Source organism: Passer montanus, unplaced genomic scaffold (genome assembly GCF_014805655.1).
Source record: "Passer montanus isolate IOZ18808 unplaced genomic scaffold, ASM1480565v1 scaffold3, whole genome shotgun sequence".
Lineage (NCBI taxonomy): Eukaryota > Metazoa > Chordata > Aves > Passeriformes > Passeridae > Passer > Passer montanus.
In genome coordinates, this window is record NW_024367707.1 from 16,489,883 (window position 1) to 16,512,232 (window position 22,350).

A 22,350-nucleotide genomic window follows, 5' to 3' on the forward strand; every position below is an offset into this window, starting at 1 on the left:
ACAACTGCTTGAAGACCTCAGCCAAAAATTCTGATACTGATACAGCAACATATAATCTGTTCAATCTAAAAATAAAGACTGATACTTAGAAAATAGTGCAAGATTAATTTATTTACAGATACTTCAGCAAGTTATATTTTAGAGAAACTTTTGTTCTGAAGACTGAATAAGAATAAAAACATCATTCGGAAATTTTAGAAACATTGATCAGAAATTTTAGACACACTGATGCTTTGCTTGTTCCTTGGAGGTATTTTTAGTGTTGGCTTTTCCTTTTCTGGAAGCTTCTAATGTAACAATACCTTACACCACAGTGCTGATACAGGGATCAGTGATTCATTAAAAGCTAATCCATGAGACATTAGGTTTACAAGTGTCACAGACACATTAGATTTGAGAACAAGGAGGGACACAGTGGTGAAAGGATTGTCAAATATACAGAGAATATCCCCGTGAGTGGGTACTACCATTAGTTTTGCAAGAAAGCATTAGTTCTGAAAATTAATTTCATATGTGTAATTACTGGAAACAGCTGTTTAGGAAGTGGTATTATAGCAAGTTAGACTGAAATCAGTCAAAAGATGTTTTATTCATTTTTCGCCATTTGAGGTTTAAGCAGCACTCCTTATATTTAAAAATCCCTACATCTGTAAAAAAATCCACAAATATCACGTATATCTAATCAGTCTAATGATTCTAATCAGTCTAATAACTCAGCTGTCTTCACTTGCACGCAATGTACATAGAGCTCTTCAGACTAACTCAGGGCTACTTCCTTCACTATGAATGCCAGTCAGATATCTACAGGATTTGATGTAATCTTTATAGAAAGAGAAAATGGCAGAAACTGCTTTACTTTTCCTCCATGGACAGTCGGTAAAGGTTCTCGCCCAAGAACTCGAGCCTCTCCCTTTGTTCCAGGTCCTGGTACAAGCCCTTGGGCACCTTGCTCAGGCCGTAAACCAGGCCGAACAGGCAGCCAGCAATGGAGCCCGTCGCCGCGCTCTCCCCTGCAGGTTTAAACACAATTGCAGTGCTCTCTTAGTGTCACCTGCACACACACAGCCAAAAACTGCCCTGCCTGGAGGAGGGAGCATTCCACACTGATGGAGTGCAGTGAGGGCCTGTTGGGTCTTTCCTAAAGGCTAGGGATGCCTAAAGTGATGCCAAGGCCAGCACATGGAGGTGCCACTGTGCTGTGCATTCCTGGGCTGGGAGCTCACTTGGTTTTGGGAACATCTACACCAGCACAGCAGCTCCTGCAGGCAGCTAGCCATTGCTAAGAGCAAAGGAGGGAATAATAAGGGTGTCTACTGTACAACAAAGGTTCTGGACTGGAGAGTGTCTCTTCCCTCTGCACAGCACAGCACAGCACAGCACAGCACAGCACAGCACAGCACAACACAGTGTCTAAAACACCCAGCCTTGCTGAGGAGCACTGGTGCTCTGTGCATGCAGTGCCTGTGGGTTTGTGCCTGCCAGGGTCTGCAGTGGGGGGCTGTGAGCTCTCACCACTGTGTTGGGGCAGGTGGGAGACCCAGAGCCTCTGCAAAGGGCCCACACCACACAGGGAGGGAGTGGGTGAGTCAGGGCTGGGGTCCTACCCCCCAGCAATGCTGGCCTTCCCGACAGCCCAGCATGATGCGTCTGCTAATGAAAAAGTTCCCTCTCACAGAGCTGTAGAAGTACTTAATTTTGGCTGGCACTTGTTTGGGTGCTGTATTGTTTTTCTCCCTAACTTGGTTTCATTACATGCAGCTAAAAGTGCCCATGTTCTGTCAGGATCTGCCAGCCCTTTAAAAGCTGTGCTGGACTTAGACCTCACGTTCCTCTGGTGGAACCATGAGATGTAGATGGGCCAGCATTTGAAAAGTGCTGTAAATGGCTTGTGTGGCAGCTGCTGCCAGAACAATGGGGTTTAAAGTCTAAAACCAGAGGTGAGGACGTTACGGACAACATGGCGGATTGGCCCACAGAGGCAGCTGACAGCCAGGAGGGCTCCATCCCAGCCCTGGCGAGGGAGCAGGGGTGGGAGGCACAGGGGACCCTCACCTCCGTGGAACATGGAGCGGTTGCAGAGCTCTGTCCAGTCCCCACCACAGCCCATCAGGGCGTCGTACGCGATCATGGGCGCGTCGTGGCCTCGTCGGCCCCCCCGGCCTTCGGAGCTCCAGCGCCGGTACGTCTGTGGGAGAGAGCACGGGCAGGGCAGGGCACTGGAGCTGCAGGCCTGGGGCATGGCCACGCCAGGCTGGCACCTCCCCTGCTGAGTGGGAATAGCTCATTGGGCTGGGAAAGGGCAGCCGGGGCTCTGCTGAGGCTCCTCTGGTGCGGCGTGGGATGAGCCGCAGTGGCAGCTCCAGCAGTCCTGGTGATGCCTGAGGTGCCGGTATAAGCCTGCACTCCAGCTTAATGCACCAGGCCAAGAGGTTGGTTTAAGCAAGCCAGAAATGCCAAAAAGTAGGTCAAGATAGATTTCAAATTCACATCCTAGAAATTCCTTATCATAGAAAAGATTATGGTTGGAAAGGACATACTTTGTCATTCCTCTTACTGCCTCTGGGAATATTCTCAACACCTCTTGTCACGCATTTGCAAACGTTTCAATTAGCCAAATTTTCAAGAGGGGTGAAAATGTTCTGATCAAGTAATTTGTTTAGGGCCTTAGTTTCAGACTATATAATTCAAATCCCTTTCTCTGTCTTTTTCTTGCCAAGCCTTTTCTCTCCTCTTCTAAAAGCAGTTGTTGGACAAAAGGAAAAATAATTTGCAAATGTAAGAAACAATTTTTCCCCAGGAGAAGAAGGCAGAAGAAAGAACTTCAAACCCACAGTTTGGAGATTTGCAAAGAAAAATTGGATTTTCTGTAGAGCAGAAAATCCAATTTGTTATTATCTCAACATGAATAAATTTATAGTTAAAAAATATTGTCCTGTTAAGGACAGCTTTAAGGGCAGCTTTATTTCCTGAAGTTTAACTTACATCATGGCAAGCTGGATGTTGCTGGTTGGCTGGCTCTTGGCTTCTGCATCATGTATGAAGTGTTGGCATTTCTCTCTATTCACTTTCACCTGAGCTATTTCATACTTGCTTGAGGTCTATCTATACATACATCAAACATGGCAGAGTCGGACTGCAGCTTCAGTCTATGTTTCTTTCTTTTTCTTTTTCTTTTTTTTTGACAATATAGAGAGATTATTTATGCCTTTATGCCATCCTCTGCCCCGTGCAAATTTCCAGCCCTATTGCTGCAGTTTGGATGCTGGTGGAGCAGCACAGACAGACTTTCAATGCTACCAAAGGCAGGAGGGCTCAGCACGGAGAGGCTATCCTGGGTGTGCAGCCAGGCTGCTCAAATGTCACTCCAGTTATTCCTCCTCATCCTGATGCTCTGCACACGTCCGATGTCATCTCGCCTTGCTGAAATTGCTTTACATTGCAGATACCTGTCCTGGGACTGAACCTGCCAGGACTTCACTGCCCCAAAGCAGCACTTCCCAAACTGTTTCCTTCTCCTTTCAGCTCCAGCATCCTGTGCTGTGCTGTGGCACCAGCCCAGCTTTCCTTGGGTGGGCCAGCAAGGACCTAGGACTTGGATGGGGTGTTAGCATGCACTCTCCTGCTGAAGGCACCGAGCTGCTGCCAAGCCCAGGAGGTAATTCACATGTCCCCTCCTTGCTGTCAACCCCTGCCATCAGTAATTACAGCTGCCTCTGACTTCCCCACCCTTCAGGAGCTGACCCCTTGCTGGCTAGCACTCCTTTTCCATTGTTTTTATTTTCCCTCCTTTTTGGGTTCTTTCTCACTGCTGGCTTAAGCATCCCCAGCTTAAGGAAACAAGGTCCTTATAGTCTAATTGTCCTGGAACACTTTGGTTTTGTTCCTGCCTCATTTTGTAGCACATTGTGTCCATCACAGGAAAGTGAGTCAGGCGAGTATTTTGTTTGCAGAATCAAGGCTGATCTGATCCCACATGTTGAGCAATGTCTGCCCATTCACTATGTATCTAACATCTTCCAAAGCCACCTCACTGAAAAATTATATATGCCAGTTTATAGAGAATGTGGCCTTTGCTGCTAAGCATTTCAGGTTGTGATTTCTTTTTGGGAGGGAAATTGCCTTTGAAACATGCTTGGATCAATCCAAGCCACATTTGAGGGCTTCACTTTCACATACAGCTGGCACTGCAGAAAGGTGCACCTGGCCAAGCAGGAATATGCGTGTGGTGACCTGTGGGTGAGAGTTGTGCCAGATACTGGTGCTCTATTAACTGCATGTGGAAAGGCAGCTGGCTGTATTCCCAAACACCAGGGAACAGCTAGTCTGGAGGGAAGGCAAAAGGAGGGCACTCCTGGGAAGAAGGCAGGCAGAATGGTTACCTTCTCCTCATCTATTTCCATAGCTATTAGCACACTAATGAAGTGTCTCAACTTCTGCCAGGCTCTGATGTCAACCTGATGGGAGGGTTTGAGGATCAAGCATTTTTCCTTTCTTGTTCATCAAAATCCATAGCTCAGTAGGCCAAAATAGTTGGGCAAGGGTAATGAAGGTAAATTTTGCTTCTTTATTAGAAATTCATACAGTTCCCTCTTGCAGAGATCATGGGAAATTACTGCTTGGTTTAATCTCTCCTAAAACTTTACGGAAACTCCAGTAGTACTGGAAGGAATATAAAACTAGTAGCAAATTAATGGCACTGAATTAGTAAAATCAACCTGGAAGAGAATATTCTTTGTATTTAGAGTAAGCAATTTCTTATTATCCACAGTCAATCAGACTTCCATAGGCACCTTTCACTGCACAGAGAATCACCTAAAAATACATAAAGTGACTTGTAAGCATAGAACTATACTTACATAATCTGGAAAAAAGGGATTGATTTATGGCAAAGGGTGTCAAGAACCACATACTTATTGCTTAGCTGCTAAGTGGAGTGCTTTGGGGGTTGCCAGCCCATATCAGATAGCTGTAAACAGCAGGGAAGAAGACACATTATTTCTCTCAAGTTAAGAAGATATAACCAGCAAAGATCATGTACATTATAAAATAGTATCTCGTGGAATGTGGTGAAACACCATCTCTCAAGACACTTAAAACTAGCTTGGCACAGCCCAGGTTGGCAGCAATTCAATCACTTGGGATGTCTGTCTTCTGCTCAAAGGACCAAAAAATCATAGACTGGTTTGGATTGGAGGAGACCTTTAAAAACCACTGAGTTCCAATCCCCTGCCATGAGCTGGGACATCCTCCACTAAGCATGACCAAATTCATCTTCTAATATCTGGGGGTATTTTTGTCAGACTCTGGCCACAGCTCCATTAGACTTTAATGAGAACCCCAGGCAGGACATTTGTCTTTTCCACCCTCGGATAGCCATGGCCCATATTTTGTACCTGCTCTGAGTACCAGACCATTAAGCCTGCCTCTCTGCACTATTTTCTCCCAGTGCAGCAAACCCAGGACTGGTGGTAACTAGTTTTTGGGTTTTTTTGTTTTTTTTTTTTAAAGCTAACATATACTGGAGTTGAGGATGAGAGTTGTTCTTTCTTTCTTAAAATTAAAAAAATATTAAAATTAATTCCTGACTACTCTGGCACTGCCATCAGTTGAAAAATAGTGGCATGTCTCTGTGAAAATATCTCAGTTGGTTCAGAGCCACCCAAAGATCTTTTGGAGGTTGCAGTTACCTTTTCTCTCTCCTCCGCATCATAGTTGGCTGGAAAGACAGGTTGATTCTGATTTTCCTCATTGATTTCTCTCTCCTCCAAATAAAACTGCCACTTGGCTTCAAAGTAAAACCAGTGCTCTTGATATTCTGAAGGCAAAAGAAATTAATGATGTAGTATTTAGTTTCAAGAACAGTTTTAATTCTACTTTAACGTATTTTCAGGATAATGACTGACATGAAACCCCAGGTATTTTACATTAATGTACTGCATATATACTAAGTATGTATGGAGTGGGACACCTAATTAAAAACAGAGGATGCAGTGAAGAATTTTGTGTAATTTTAATGTCATTTAAGATATATAAAGATGAAGTTTTACAAGAATTTACTGAAAAGCATTCAAAGGAAAAGAGTCAACAAAAGGAAAATAATCAATTCTTTGTCAGTTTTTATTCCTTTACTATTATTAAAGAATTTCTAAAAATGCTTCCACATCCTAAATACAATTTTCCACCTACCTCTGTTATGAATTTTTAATTGCATAAATTCTCCAGTATTTCTGTTCTCTTTTCATCGCATTTATTGTGTGATCATTCAGGAAAAACCAGATAGGAAAGTCCAAAATTCCTATTTGCATATATTATAATACATATCAGCAAAGGGATAAATAACACACACATCTACTACCTGTGCCCATAGAAATAAGCCTTTTTTAATAATCATATGTCTTTCTCCTTTTTTTCTGCCAGTTTGGGAAGTGATCTCTAATCATGTTTAATGTTCTCCATGTAAATAAACTTATTAAATTTAGTTTATTTTCAAGCCAATGCTCTGGTTCACCCTTGTTATAAAGGCTTAAAAAGGCACCTAAGTGAGCCACACTGGACTGTTAAGCACATACACAGGCACCTGCCTGCAGAACTGAGACCTGAGGGAAACCCTGCCTGCCAAGCTGAGGGGGGTCAGGAGTTTGAGAACAGTGAGGTGGCCTGGATGGCTAAGTGTGCCAAGGCAAACCAGCAATTTGGGATGGGACTGTGGGTGTAAAACAAAATTTAACATTCCCACTTTTTCCCTGTCTCTCTCCTGCTCGGCTGCTCGGTGGTGTGTGCTGCAAGTGGCTGAGAAGCACACACAAAGCACAACCAAACCATTCACCTGAAGGATGTAACCTGATTTTGCTTCTTTCCCTGAAACACCACGGTGGTGGCTCTCTTTGGCAATTAAGATATTTAACGTGCTTTTTTTGTAAAAATCCAAGCTGCTTTGTAGGACTTGATACTTCCATAGAGTTGTGAACTGCCGGTGCCCCAGCCCCAGACAGTGATGAGCATTCAACCACGTGCCCCAGACACCTGGAAATGTCCAGCTGCCCTTTTTCTGAGTCTATGACCCAGTTTGGCCTCAATTCAAAGAAACCATTCACCAGAACCCTAAAAAGGTGAGGTGTTCACAAAAACAGAGTGAAAGGGCATTTACAGCCATCAGACCAAGGAGAGCAACTGGATGTATATATAGCATCTAGAGGAAAATAAATGTAAGCAAAGCAAATGTAAACTATCAACACCCACTACAGCAGCTGGTTATGATAGTTTTCAGAAATATGAGTGACCTGACATGTCTCTTTCTTTTTTGTTGGCTTTTTTTTTGTTTGTTTGTGGGGGTTTTTCCCCTAATTCCCCTCAAGACAATAAACCACAAATGCCTCAAAACTGAATGTTTTCTATGTAGCACCTTAACAAACAAGGTGCTTGTTCCACAGTTTCAGAAATAGAGGGATCAAGCAGCTAAAGGAGGTTTTTGCTGGGTGGATTTGTAGCATGGTCAGAATTCCATGACACTAACCCTAGCAAGGCTCTGCACCATCCCTTGAGCCCAGCCGAGGTGATGGTCACATTCAGGTCCATGGAACAATCTGGCCAGTAACTGCAACTGGATATCAGAGAGGGGTGTAGAGTCGAACTCTCTGTGACATGGATAACACACTCACTGTTTGTTATTCATGGGGGATAATATAGCTAAAATAGGGTTTTCTAAAACTGGAGGACTCTGTTTGGCAGGATTTCTTTGCAGCACATCTCAGCAGCCAAGGAGCTTAACTTTAATGCAGGACACTTTTCCCGCTACCAAAATAGGATGAAGCTCAACAATACGGGCCCTGGCTGGAGGGCATGCCTCAGGAGCCCAGCACACATACCTCCACTCGAGGGGTCCTGCTGGGGTGGAGTGACAGGGACCTGCTGCAAAGCCACTCAGAGAGAAGCTCGATCACATTAATCCTGCACCTGCTCCTCATGGGTCTCTGCTAAAAAAATCCTGGTGTGCAATGAGGCACAGATTAAAAAGCAGGGTCTTTCAGAAAGCCTTCCTGGGGCTCCTTTCAGATTTTAAAGCAGCAGCAGGGGTAGGTTTTAATTTCTGAGTGCTCTTGGGTAAAGATTTCTGTAGAATTCAGTCTTTCTCAACAGTTGTCCCTTAATCGCTTACCTTATGTTTCCATGTAATGATATTTGTCTGTCCATGGCTGGTCTCACCATTACAAACATCACTTCCTGGCAAGGGGGGACTAAAACACCTTTGCCCCAAAGACTCATGCATAGCAATAACAAAGTAGTAGTATCGAGTTCAGCAGTTGGGTGACACTCAGTTGTTTAAAATAAGGATACAACAGGTTGTATCAAATATTTGTTCAGAAAAACAAGTCAAATCTGAATTGTGGTCAAAAGCTTACTCTTGGTCAGGAGACATCTGCCGGTGAAATTTTCCTGGCAGGATTAGGAGTGTCAGTGGTTTTCCTTAAGGAAGATGTTGAACTGCACTAATTGATGGAAGGCAGCTGAATAATTAATCTCAGCAGTCAGTTTGCCTAATAACCTGCTAAATATAATTTCCTTCCACCCCCCTGCCCAGCAATCTCTGAAGATTCCCTAAAAATAAAACTGTGTAGTAGGGCACGGTCATTGCTATTTTGCTTTGTATTTTTTGCCACCAATACACCAGGCGACTAACTGGTGGTAAAGAAGGTGACACCACTTTTGAAGAGCTTACTTCTCTGAGCAGAGAAAGTAAGAGGACAGCCTATGGAGGGAAGAGAGGGGAGAAAGCAGCAAGATGTAAAGACTAGGGAGTGACATTTCTTCATGCCTTTCCAGCTAAAGATAGCTTTAAGAAAATAAACATTTGATCCAGACTCGGTACCTGCCATGTGACGAATGGTCTTCTTACAGTATTCTTCAGCCATGGGCACAACCTTCATCATCTCTCTTCCCCACTGTGCAAGGGGTTTCCCTTGTATTGCGTATGCCACAAAGAGAGCTGTGCAAAGGGACCCTAGAAAACCTGGAATTCACAAATAACGAGGATTACCAGTGTGCATCTGTGCTGGTACCATCCTTTTTGTCCTTGTTTTTCCTCGTAAAGTCACCAGTGGAATGCCTCATGGCTGTCAGGTAGATTAACAAATGTACACAACCCATCTCTGCCTGTTTGCAGCCTGACTTGTGGCATGTTGAGATCATTGGCTAATGAGTGCTGCCTGTTGGTTTGTGACTTGTCTTACATAGAAGGGAGCTTCTGTTCTCAGTGGTGTAATGTGATAGAAATTGAGGTAGGGGTCAAAAATAAACATCATCTACCAATGGGATACTGAAAATCTTCTAATTGAAGTCACATGAAATAATTGACTTGTACAAAGTGATTCAGTTACAGGCTATATCAGCTTGTTTACAACATCATCCAGCCCGAGTGGTGGTTGCTAGATCTAACACTATTTCTGGCTCATTTGACTCTAAGAGAACAAACCTATGTCCCCTTAGAAGAAAGACAAAATTGTCCAAGAAAGACATGCTGGTCTTCCACTCTGGTTACAAATATTTCACATTTTAAATATTACAAATATCATAACCGTTGATGGGCACTCAACACTTCCATGATACCAGAAACAGTTGGCTCATTTCTTGTATTTGCTTGTGCTCTTGGCATTCTGTCAAAGGCAAAAAATCACCAAAAAGTGGAAAAAGAAGGTTAAGAAAACCAGTCAGTCATCTAAATAAATCCAAGCTGAGCAAAGTATTGATGCAGATGCTTCTCTTGGTGCATGAGACCAAAAGTGTTCACCCATGCAAAGAGCTAATCATGAATTTTGTGTGTTTTGCTGAGGGTAAAACAAAATTATCTTTGGAGGTGACAAGCCCAGATGAGGTGATTACTAACTCCCTCTGCCACAAGACCTGCAATACTGGGTCAGGCCCAAGGCACATCCAGCTTGAGTCCCATAGATGTCCTCATAAAGAATAACAGCCCCTGCAGACACAGCCCAAAGGGTCTCACTCAGACAGACAGCATAGCCCAGATGCCACAAAGATCCCTGAGAGCCACATTTACTGTGAAGGTGGTAGCAGAGGGTTTAGAGTGTGAATCAAGGGGCTAGCAGGGGGCAGTGGGACAAGTCATTCAGAGGGTGGCAGAGGCTGGGGTGTGCCCTGAAGGTTTCCAGGGGCTGGCAGTCTCCTCCTGCCCGCTCCCCAGGCTGCCCACCCCCTGTTGCTGTCTCCCTGCTGCCCCTGCTCGTGGCAGCACTCACACAGCCTGCTGCTCCTCAGAAAGCATGCCCAGCCAAGGGGTCTGCCTCTGTAAGACAGAGGGAACCCCAGAGTGAAGTGGTTTGGCTTCTCCATTCCCCAGAGCAACCAGGCTAGTTTTAGGGGCCATTCTAGTTACACAGCTTGTTTGATTTTGACAGGACAGCCTCTTTGCCTGGTCTCCTTTGACCCCAGGGATACCTGTGGACTTTGGAGCTGCCTGTAGCAGCAAGGTCTGAGGCTTCACTGTGGACAACATGGTGTTACAACAACAAAGTATTTCCTTTGTCTTCATGTTTCAGTCCCAACTGAGACACTGGCTGGGTTTTGTGAATCTGAGTTACGAGGCTCATAACTGGCATTTCCCTGACACATTTCAGGATGGCAGTGAGGTGCATGTGGCCCTTTCACCCCTCTCATTCCTGCCTTCCTGCTGTGCTACTTGTTTCTTTTCCCAGCTGAAAACTCTTCCTGGATGGAATTTCTCATCGTATGGAAGGTGTCTGACAACTTGTATCCTTCTTGCTGCCATTTTCTGTGTCTCACAAGCCCTTTCTGACATGATGGACACAGACTACAAGCAATCTCATGGCTGCTAATGCACCACAGATTTTACATACCAGCCAAAATTTCTACTTCATTTTGAATGCTTTTCCCTAATTTTATGGCATCTTGGTGGCTTTTCTGACTGCTTCATAGCACTAAGTGTGTTGAACATGTCACCATTCATTATGATTTTATTTATTGCTGTTTAAAACAGACAGAATGAATACATGTTTACATAGCATAAAATTAGCAAAATGACAGACCTGAATAATAAAAACAACATTAAATCTGCTTATTTTGTTTAGGTTTTGTTTAGAAAATGTTTCAGACTGTATCCTAAAATATGTGGAGTTAGGTTTTTTTGGTTTACTACCTTTACCTACAGTGATTGGATATGACAAAACCTGCCAAGAGAAAAATGTTGTTATCCCGTGAACCATAAATTTGTATGATAACAGTGAGTCATCTACATATACATTAATCCTAAAATTTGATCAGGACAACTAACATGAATATGCTTTGGACAAGGCAGGTTACGTTTACATATTGGGATTTTAGGATAGAAAACAGCTATGCTTGAGGATGTTGTCAGCATAATATACAAGCAAATATATAAGCCTATATAAATAATATACACTGTATGTATTAACCAAGCAAAGTGCAAACTGAGGCCTTGAAGCCTGCAAAGCAGAAGTGGGTTAAGCAGGGGAGTTCACAGGAGCCGTGTTAGTCCCTGCAAAGAGCAAAGCTGCCTTAGGGGATGTCAGAGTGCAGGCATTACCTGTGGGATGGTTGTGAGTCATTCGTCCACACTCAATGCTCACTTCAATAAGGGACTCCAGCCTTTCTGGCTTCCAGTATCGCATCCCTAAACACATGGCTTTTGTGGAAGCTCCAAATCCAGAACCTAAAGTAAAAGGATAACACTATGCATTTAAAAGGAGACTGATCTCACACAAATATGTTGATAAAATGTGAGACAAGCACACTTCATTAATTCAGCTCATGTGTGGGAAGGGAACTCCTCAGGGAATGGAAAATTACCATGCAAAATGGGTTACAAGTTTTGAGAGTTTCTTGCGAGGAATTTTGTTCCTACATAGTCATTCTGGTTTTACAGGTATGTTCCAGTATAATCAAGTGCTATGAAGACCATAGTGGGCTCAGAAAGCCATGTGCTCTGTTGTTCACAGGACTTGTTTGATCCAAACTCTAATCCTATCTTCACTCATTTTTTGGCTAACACTGCTGTTTTGCTTGCACTGGGTACCCACACCAGAAACAGAACTTTGAGAAACAAATACATTTCCACACACCCTTATTTTATAGTTGTAAACACACAATTAAAACACTTTATATGAGCTTCACAGCTCACCTTTCAATTTTAATGCATATGTCATCCTGGAGAGCCTCACCAGTTTCTGCTACGTACAAAAATAACGTGTCCAAAAGAAACTAAAGGCTACTGAGACAAACCCTACAAAGTTAGGCAATGTCAGAACTGAAGTTGCCCATGCAACCTGAAATTAGTTCTTGTGCTACAGCCTACACTTACCAAGCTTAGTCTTGGGAACCTCCACCCACCCCATGTAGCACAGAATTTGTTTATTGAAGAGCTAATTCAGAATTTCTTTTACTCCTTAGCACTGAATGTGTGATCCCAGGTGTTCAACTTTTAAACACTTCATTGAATGGAGTTAAACTTATTAATGAGTTTCTCTGCAATACTTATCACAGTAATTTTAGGATCCAGAGAAGTTTTAATGAGCTTATCTTCACCAGGCACCAGTGAGGTGATTATCTCCTCTTTGCAGCTGGTGAGCCAATGCCCAAAAAAGCATTAACTCATTGCAGGCAACCACCCTGAGATGGACAGGCTTCTGTTTTTCAAAGTACTTGGCATTTTTCAGCACTGTCTTTGCTCAATCACACTTCCCAGTGACCATGGGAATAGCTGAGAGCAATCAGCATTTCTCTTCTAGGTTCCTGGAAGATAAGGGGCATATTTATGCCACCTAATTTTAGCTTGTGTGAACCTGCATTAGGAGCCCAATCTCCTTGTCTCTCCCAGGCAGGCAGCATCGAGAAAGGCAGTGTGTCCATTATTGTGTATGATGGCATAGCAGAGCAACTCAGGGGCCAGAGTGAATTGAAGCAGATGCCCAGGAGCCAGGGTCACAGCTTTCAGCCACTTGTCTGGAGAAGAGCCCTCAGCTGCTCCACTGGGCTTTGTCTGCTGTGACAGCAAAGCAGCAGGGGCTCTTTTGGAACACCTCTTGCCATCAAGTCTCATGCCAAGTGGCTCCAACTCCAGTGTCCTAAGATTATGAGTGTGATCCAAGTGGAGTAGTGGGGGTGGCAGTGAGATTTACTTCAAACCAAACTGAAGCCTGAGCCAAACTAACATAAACCACCTACTGGCATTTCCAGGTGCAACATCTGAATTTCCCTCTTAGGAAAAGACTTCCTCTTCTCCGCTAAGAGCAGCTGTCCAGGAGCAGATAGAACTCTCTGCTTATCCCACAGATCACATGGAAACCACAAGGAAGGGTCAGGAAGGAAATCCAGTCTTTCAGAGCATCACCCAACTGGGAGAAAATATCTCCTGCCTGTTTGAAGAACAAACTCTTCATTAAATCATCTGCTGCTATAGAGTAGCAGATGAGAGTCTTCACTATGCAAACCTGGTTTCTCCAAAGGACACAGTCCATGCTGGTTATCCAAGAGGGAAGGCTCTTGCACTACACAAAGCTGCTAAATAAATAACATCTCTCAGTATATATGAAGTGGAAGATGTACTATAGTAATCTGCCTGCTGGTCTGGAGGAGCTTTTCTTTTCTTTTCTTTCTTTTCATTGCCTTCCTACAGTCTTGGAAGTTCCATTAAAACCTTCTGCAGAATTAGACAAGTAAACTTGGTAACAAAAAATTCCATCACATGGAGTAACACTAAACCCAGACAGAGCTTCAGGGAACTAACTGCCATGTCTCACATCTACCATTTGAACTAAGGACACAAAGGACAGTAAGACTAGTCCAAGCAACAGGGGTGACACATGTGACAACGTAAGGACGGTTCTCCATAATCAGACCAAAGGTCAAGCCAACTCATCATGTCTGACAATGAAGAAGATACTCAAGAAAGAGTGAAAGAGAAGTACTATGACATTATCCCTTTGTACCGACTAAGCTGATGACAAGTTGTCTTCCTGATCCAGGAGGCAGCTGGCTATTCATCTTTCTTCTCAAAAACTATTGAAGGATTTCCCCTGGGTGAATTTGCCCATCTCATTTTCAAACTCACATGACCTGTAGCATATGCAAATTTGCATTGCAAAATAGTTATGCAGCTTATGTAGATGTTGTGTGAAGTTCTTTTTTTTCATCTTGCTTTGAGCTCATGACCTCCAAGTTTCATTAAAAGTCCCTAGTTGCTGTCCAGGAGGAGACAGTGAATTTTTGCTGTACTTATCCATGTTTCCCAGTTATTTTCATTTTCATTCGTGCACTACATAATTCTTTTTTTAAGATGTCATACCTCAGTATGATTTTCTTCACTCTACACCTGTAGAATAACAAAGATTAGGGTAATGGATGCTAAGTCCTGAAGAGGATGTACCTTTTGTGACTTCTTCATTCTGCATAAAGATTTAGAGCCCAGCACCATTATCTCCTGTGCACCTGCAGCTTAACCTTCTCTTCAACTTTCCCCTCACTTTCCTCATTTTTCCTCACGCTTTTCCCTCATGCTGCTCTGCCAATACCACCTGAAAAAGGTTCACAAATGCTTCCAGGAGGCCCAGAAGTGGCTTCCACAGCTGCAAATAAAGACCTGCTTGGGTGCTGCAGTCTCTGAAATACACGATACAGGTAGAGCCCAGCTATTTGATCTGGCCTTTCACAGCCACTCCAAAAGCAAATATCAGGCTCAGGGGGTACTACCTTACTTAAATTTTGGTTCCAGTTCTACAACATCAACGATTCTCTTCTGAACAATTTGAAGTTTTGGCACTGGGTCAAAACATTTTTACCATGTCTCAGAAACAGCAAACTCAGTTGCATGAAAACTTTAAACAAATATTTACAGACAAACAGAGGCAAACACTTAATGGAGAGAATTTTAGCCTTGTGCTTATCATGTTGTAAATTGTAAACAAGCTCTTAAAATGGAAGGTGTTAGACAATCTTGGGCAGGTTTTCTGGTGGTCACAGGAATCTCATCAGCCTCTAACATAACCCAGGTATCTCTGCAATGAGTGTGGCAATGAGCATGACATGAGGTGGCAGAGACACATAGGGCAATTTGACTTAGGGATTCAGTGTGCTGACTAAACCCACAAGAATTTGAGCAGAGAAGCATCCATAAGCAATGTAAAATTACCTAAGTCCATAAATGTTGGTACATGAATTATTGCTGGAAGCAAGATAAGATAGAATGCTCACAGCAAGTCAGCCTTTTGGTTCCAGCCCATCCAAAATATAATCTGACTGCTAGGCATTCAATGCCTGTGGCATGTTTTTGCCTCAAGAAGAATTTTGTGCAAATTCAATTAAAAGTTAATTATGTCCATAGCACTATTGGGTCCTATAGAAGACAGAACATCTCCACATCAGGTTCTTCTGCTCTCAGGGTGAAAAAAAGGCTTCCTGAAATATTCCAAATGCTTGTTTGTCAGACCAGATGGAGAAGGTGGCTTTTAGCTTCCAGATCTCAAGGCAGGAATTAATTTTAGATTCTTCTAGCCCAGAGTATCCCCAAAGCAGATAGTCTATCATGCAAAGCTGGGGAGGAGGAAGGCTGAAAGAAGAGTGGTAGCTCCAACACTGCGGTGGACCAGGCAACAGCCATACTCAGCTGCTTGTCAAAAAATGTTAAGAGCTACTTGGGGCCAACAGCAGCTCTCACAATTATTTTCCCCAAATTTTATCCACTGTCAGTCACAAAACACATGACAACTGCCAAAGGGGCACTTTCTCAGATCTGGCTGGCTGATAGCAGGGTGGGAAGAATACACCCTTTTCACTCCCAGCAGCTGTTGTGAGGAGCTGGGGGACAAGTGAGAGATGCTTTTTTTGTCAGAGAAAACTGACTGCAGAGACCCAGAAATAGCCATGGCATTGTGCCACCGGGTCTTTGCCATGGTGTTGCATCAATAGGCAGTTCTGTCGAGGCAGTGTGCTCTGCAGTGGCTGAGTGTGACACTGACACAGCCACCATGGGTGTGAGCTGGCTCCGTTTTGTGGCTGTCTGGGTCTCCCTCCTCTGATAGTGGGGTGTCTCTAGAGGCTTTCCAGATGAATTGCACTGTGTGCACATAGCTGCTTGCACATTATTTAACTTGAAGTGGAAATTTTATTCATTGTAGAAGTAAATGATCACAAAGGGAAAGAAAGAGAGAGTCAGGTGTAGGTAAACCAGGGTAGGAGTATTAGGGATTATCAACAAAACAATCATAGTTGTTAGCAGGGCATCCAAATGGAGAAAAGTCTCTGCTTTCCCTCCAGTGAACGTGTTGGTGCTTAAAGCAATTTACAGACTTGGAATTTTATTTCAGATCTGGTTTCACTGAAAAGATCCAAGTCTACAAATGTTTAAAGGAAAAATGGCAGAAAATATTTCTTAAAATAACCATTAAATTCAAGGACAAAGATGTGGACCCTGAGGCACAGAGCCAAGGACAAAGTCTCTTTAAATAGATGGTAAAATGGGAGGGGTTTGCTTACAAGAGGACACAGTGCCCTACAGAAGGAATTCTTGGCAGATCTCTTGTCATCCTCAGGCGAGCATGGAAACGTTTCAGGGGTGTTGGCCTTTGATGTCAGGGGGGAAAAGGAAACAATTTCCATATAGCCACAAACACTGAGAGCATGCATTATTCCAGCCAGGCCCCCTCCAAGGAAAGCAGTACCGTACCCTTTTCATTGAAGGGCGTGTGCCAGGCCAGAAGGTGGTTGTCTGGTTTCAGCTCCCTGCAGCCCTCGATGGTGGCAGGGTCCGGCCGCCTGCCCGAGAGCTTGTCCACAGCGTCCACGTAGCGCTTCACCAGCTCCCGGTACAGGTCTTCCAAACACCAGTAATCTGCCCCGAGGAGGGAAGAGAAGGTTGTTGTGTGAAGGCAGAAGAGCAAAAAACCCACAGATAATATGCAAGCAAGCTCACTGTACATTTGAGAAATATTCCTGTTTTCACTTCTAATATACCGAGTCCTGTTTCTGGTGCCACTGTTACATTTTTACACAACCCTACAGCAGGCTGGAGGGAGAATGGTCTTGACTCTCAGTTCTCATCTTTCTCTCTTTTTCTCTCCATGTTTAATTCCTGGCATGATGAAGCATTCTTTAATCAACAGTAGCTGCTGAGGGCCTTTATTTAAGCTCTGTGGTGTGAAGTCATTACAGAGATGATCAGCTGTCAGGTGACAGCGTGGCTGCCGTGGGGTCTGGGTAAAGCCAACTGTGCCTGGCTCAGTCCCTGCCGTTACAGACGTGAATCCAATTTAAAAATGAAAGCCTTTTTTTATTACAGAGTCACTTTAAGAGATATGTATGACTAGATAAAAAAACAAATTGCAACTTCCTTTTTTTAATCTGTATGTTATATGTATTTTGCCTAAAATTTGTAGGTCTTTCATACAGGGCTCCAAATATAATATCATGAACAGTGAGGTTTTAAAAAAATTATATAAAAAGCAGTAAGAGTAGTAAATCCCTACTGCCTGAAGGCAGTTTTCAGCACATAAATTTCTCTCTGTAGTAAGTTCACTAACAACATCTGTTTATAGATTAGTTTTACAAAGTCCTAAGGAGGAACCTTCCCTCTGTTAAACATAGACTGTTTCTTCTGTGTTGCTGCTTCTCTCGCCTGGTGTTGTCTGTCATTGGTCTGGAAGAAACCTGCCCTTGACTCGTGTCAAAGAAAACCTTCCACTGGCATCTAATACACCTGTGTAATCAGTGGGAACAGAGGCAAAGGGATTTATCCACTTATATATTTTCTACATACTTAGAAAAATCCCATTTAATACTTGATTAGTTGCCCAGGTTGAATGACACAGCAGGAGAAGTTCTTCTAAAAATATCTTCATTTTGTCAGAGATGGTGAATTCTGGAAATCCACAATTTAACTTAGGAGAAAGTCTGGAGTCCCAAAAGCAAGAGACATTCTGAAGCACCAGTTATGGAGGCAGGCAGAAAAGAAGATGAAGGGTAGAACAAAGATTCCTCTTCTTTCACATAAAAGAATACCCTACCAGTGTAACCATCCCACATATAATCCAGAAGAAACAAGACACTTTCAAGCTGCCAGCTCTTTCCAGATTTAGGAGTCAGGTGTCACAGTTTATCCAGATGGGAGCCAGGAGCAGGGTTAACAGGAGCCTGGCAGCTCCTGCAGAAACCTTGTCCCCAGAGCACAGAGTCCCTGTGGTCCAGCACCTCCAGACTGTTCAAGCCCACCATGGTTCCCATGCCTGGAGCTAGATTGATTGCTGTCTCAGCCATCAATAGGACAGGTTCTTTCTTTAGAAATCAACTCTTGTTTATGATTAGTTGCCCAGGTTGAATGACACAGCAGGAGAAGTTCTTCTAAAAATATCTTCATTTTGTCAGAGATGGTGAATTCTGGAAATCCACAATTTAACTTAGGAGAAAGTCTGGAGTCCCAAAAGCAAGAGACATTCTGAAGCAGCAGTTATGGAGGCAGGCAGAAAAGAAGATGAAGGGTAGAACAAAGATTCCTCTTCTTTCACATAAAATAATACCCTACCAGTGTAACCATCCCACATATAATCCAGAAGAAACAAGACACTTTCAAGCTGCCAGCTCTTTCCAGATTTAGGAGTCAGGTGTCACAGTTTATCCAGATGGGAGCCAGAAGCAGGGTTAACTGCCTGGCAGCTCCTGCAGAAACCTTGTCCCCAGAGCACAGAGTCCCTGTGGTCCAGCACCTCCAGACTGTTCAAGCCCACCATGGTTCCCATGCCTGGAGCTAGATTGATTGCTGTCTCAGCCATCAATAGGACAGGTTCTTTCTTTAGAAATCAACTCTTGTTTATTTTTTTAACCCATGTGTAAGCAAGAGAGGAAAACGATGATGCCTTTGTTGTCACAGAGATAGTTTCCCTGTGTTTGATGAAGCTGTCCTTGTTCCTCCCTTATAGGACAGACTCCTCCTGGGAGCAGATGTAGTGTCTATCCTTCATTGTCAGATCAACCTTTCAGTCAGGGCACACGGTGGACTTGGGGAGCAGCAGCTCAGTCTCCAGCAGTGCCCACGGCCCTGGCTGCTTGTGGCCATGCCCCTCTGGGATGTTCTCCGTGCAGCTGCCAAAGCGCTGCCGAAATCCCTTCCACAGGTGAGAAGTCTTTGTCTTTAACACAAGCCTGCACCTCAGCCTCAGGCTGGGAGCTCTCCGGGGGCAGTGCCCGACAATGACAGCGGGACTTCATGGCTTTGAGCCGTGTGCACGTTTGTCCCAGCCTACAAGCATCCCGCTACTGAGCGTCCTGGGAATGCTGTGGCCAGCAAGAAAACAGCCAGGCAAGCAGGATGTGCAGGGAGCAGGGCAGGGAACGACAGAGATATTTTATATTTTATATTTTTATTGCTTATTTCCCTGCCTTTTTTTTAAATTTGTTTCCACAGCAGTAAGGGCAGGTCCCCAGGGCTGGTGGCAGATGCCTGCAGCCTCACTCTGTTGACGTAGGTGATTTGGCACCTCGGCTGGGCCATGAGCAAGCCATGGGGCTTTTTACATTCCCTGTGTCAGGAGGAGACGCTGCTGTGGGTAGGAGAGGATCTTGTTTCCCTTGTGGGAAGCAGGAGAAGGACTTGTTTTATCCCACTCACCAGTGTTGCTGTGAAATGAAGATTTTTTCTAAAATTCCCTACTCCGCCTTGCTGTTTCCTCTCCCGCCTTTTTAAAATGCTTCTCTGATCAGGTCAAAGAAATGAGAGTGTAGTATAAACACAGTCAATGGAAACGGTAGCTTAAACTTTTTTCTTTAGAACACTTTACAGGCTGCTGTACTTAAGAAAAGAATTATTGTTTTACTGTTGTTCTGACTTGATTACCCAGAACTTATGATTTTAGAGGGTTCAATAAGCAAGAAACATATGATACGTATTTAATCATAGCCTATATTCAGAAATATGCTAGTCATCTTTTTTCTTGATAGGCTTACATCTTACCCTTATCTTTAGTGTATTAGCTACCCCTTAAACCATTGGTTAGCTAATAGCCAAGTATGAAGTGTCCTACACACTCTTCAACTGATCTCTACCTACTAAATTTAGAGCAGATTGGAAGCAGGCAGATAAAGGAGTGAAACACTAGCACAAAGGAAACCTCATTGAAGTGAAGGATACTCTGCCACATTGGGAGCTTCTGCTACAGGTAGTTATGCAGTGTTATGAGCTTCAAGAAAAATCAGGAATCTTTTTACAGAGATTTAAGAAAAATTGAATCATTCTAAAGAGGCAAAAATACTGTTGAGAGGTCACTGTCTTCTGGTGTACTTCTATGATCTTGCCAGTCTCATAAAGCTCTAGTTTGATGGGTAAGGTGTGGATACAAACACTTCTCATCTTAAAAAGACTACCCCCACCTTAAGAAAAAACAAACGTTCTCTCTCAAACCATTATGATTTTAGAAGACATCTTAATAACTTCCACTATTCTCACAGATTTCATTATAAATACAGTGTGTTAGGATACTTTTTGGACTAAAGACATGGAGCTCTCCTCATAAAACAAATAAGTTTTTGCAGATGCAACCCTCTGTTTGAGGGACAGAAAAGAGGAGACAGCACTAGTGCTTTTAGCCTGGAAGAGGTACTAAGGTAACTGTACTCCAGCCTGGAGTTCTGGACACAAACATGTGAAAAATGCACTCAGAAGAATTCTTATCTGTTACAGAAGACTCTCTAGTGGCTATATTATTCCCTGATGTACTCCAGCATACAGATAATTTACTTGGCAGTTATTTTTGTTATGCTGGACATGTGATATTTTAGTCTTTAACCAACTGTATATCTCTAGGGAAAATATAGGAAGAGCCCCTGCACACTCCCGAAATCAAGAACCCCCCAGTCTATGAGATGGTCACAGGATTGTGCTCATGGAGCAGCCAGCTAATGCACATAATCATTCACATAAGCAGCATTTCTGCCACGCTTTTCAGGGTTTCCCCAGCAATCACGCTTATTCTAAGAAATGCAGCAGCTCCACAGCTCTGCTCCTCTGCAGACCGTGGTCTACTCCCGCCGTACCTACCTGTGATGACAGCCTCAGCTGTAGCCATGTGCATGAGCGTGTTGTCACTTACTGGCCACTTGTCAGGAGAGAGCACCAGGTTCTCAAGCCCTCCGATTTCCTTCAGCTCCTGCTGGATTTTTGCGCCTAAGGCGTTGTTTTCGCGGGAGAAATTGCGATAACCGAGGGCATCCCCTACCCCAGCCAGAACAAGCGCAGCCTTAAATTTATCCATGCCCAAGACACTTTCCACTTTCCTTTTGCCCGAGACAGCCACCGAATCTTGATCTTCCTTTGTTCCTTTGCCTTCAACTCAGCTCCCCCGACACTTTATATCAGCCATTGTGTCACACCAAGAGCTCTCTCTATAAGGCAAGGACTTCCTTTTCTGGCTCTGCAGATGCCATCTCTTGTCTGCGACCCGACAGAGAGGAAATATTTCATAACCCAGGGATTTTGCAGGGGCTTTGTTCAATGAAACTGTAAGAGCAGACCTGCAAAAGCCTCGTTTCTGCAACCCAGCTTAAAGCAAGCCAGGAGGTCGTTAGCCCTACCCAGCCAAAGTAACTCTACACCCAGAAAAACAGATGCCTCCACAGGGGTGCTTATTTATTCAACAACTTGTAAATTAATATTTTTTCTTCTGCCCATTTCTGATAAGCTGAAGTCAGCCTCCCTCTCAGGGACCAGTCAGCAGTAAAGGCTATCATAAAAACAGTTTTCCAGGCTCTGCACATTCTAGAAGGAGGGATTAAGCAGTGAGAAATCTAGTGAAATGCGGATAACCTCTCCCATTTCTAATTACACCCTATGGAGATATTTTGTAAGCAGCTTTCTTGTTCTGTTCCACCTAGTACAAGAATGTTCTGCTAATTCACTGCATCCCTGGATAAACACTGAGCAAAACATCAATTCCATGCCTCTTGCTGCCTGGCAAAGAGTGACTTTTTCCTAAAGCTGAGGTCAGTCTACACTTCGACTCTGGAAGGAAACTATTTTGAAAGATGTATTGAAATGGCATCCTGTGAGTCTAATAAAATCCTAAAGACTCACAAATTGCTGCTACTTTACAGACAGAAATAGAAATGTAAATATAAACATAGGGAGGTAAACAGAAAGCATTGATTGACTTGACTGTCACTTCGATACCAGGGGAAAAGTTTTTGTTTTCTTTGATCTTTTTCAGAGGGTTGCTATTCAGATAGAAAAGGCCAGCAATATAAGAGATGCATCATCCTAGCAACAAAAGCAACAAGTTAATAAGCAATAAATTAATCATGGTCTGAGTTATTGACCTATGTAGA

General features: G+C 43.5%; 1 protein-coding gene across 1 annotated transcript; it reads right to left on the bottom strand.

Annotated features, from left to right (window-relative positions):
• Window positions 1-101: 101 nt before the first annotated feature.
• Window positions 102-21,542, bottom strand: ADPRHL1 (ADP-ribosylhydrolase like 1). The gene is made up of 7 exons (XM_039714304.1): window positions 21,068-21,542; window positions 16,709-16,873; window positions 11,576-11,701; window positions 8,867-9,007; window positions 5,688-5,815; window positions 2,053-2,185; window positions 102-1,010 (listed from the first exon to the last, which is right to left on the bottom strand). The coding sequence occupies exons 1-7, from the start codon at window positions 21,279-21,281 to the stop codon at window positions 853-855; spliced, it is 1,065 nt and encodes a 354-aa protein (XP_039570238.1). The 5' UTR covers window positions 21,282-21,542; the 3' UTR covers window positions 102-852.
• Window positions 21,543-22,350: the final 808 nt, after the last annotated feature.

Coding starts and splice junctions, on each gene's coding strand:
- ADPRHL1 (XM_039714304.1), bottom strand. CDS start 21,281: ATGGATAAATTTAAGGCTGCGCTTGTTCTGGCTGGGGTAGGGGATGCC. Junction 16,874..21,067: donor AGCTGAGGCTGTCATCACAG/GTAGGTACGGCG, acceptor TCCTCGGGGCAG/ATTACTGGTGTTTGGAAGAC. Junction 1,011..2,052: donor CCGCTCCATGTTCCACGGAG/GTGAGGGTCCCC, acceptor TTAAACCTGCAG/GGGAGAGCGCGGCGACGGGC.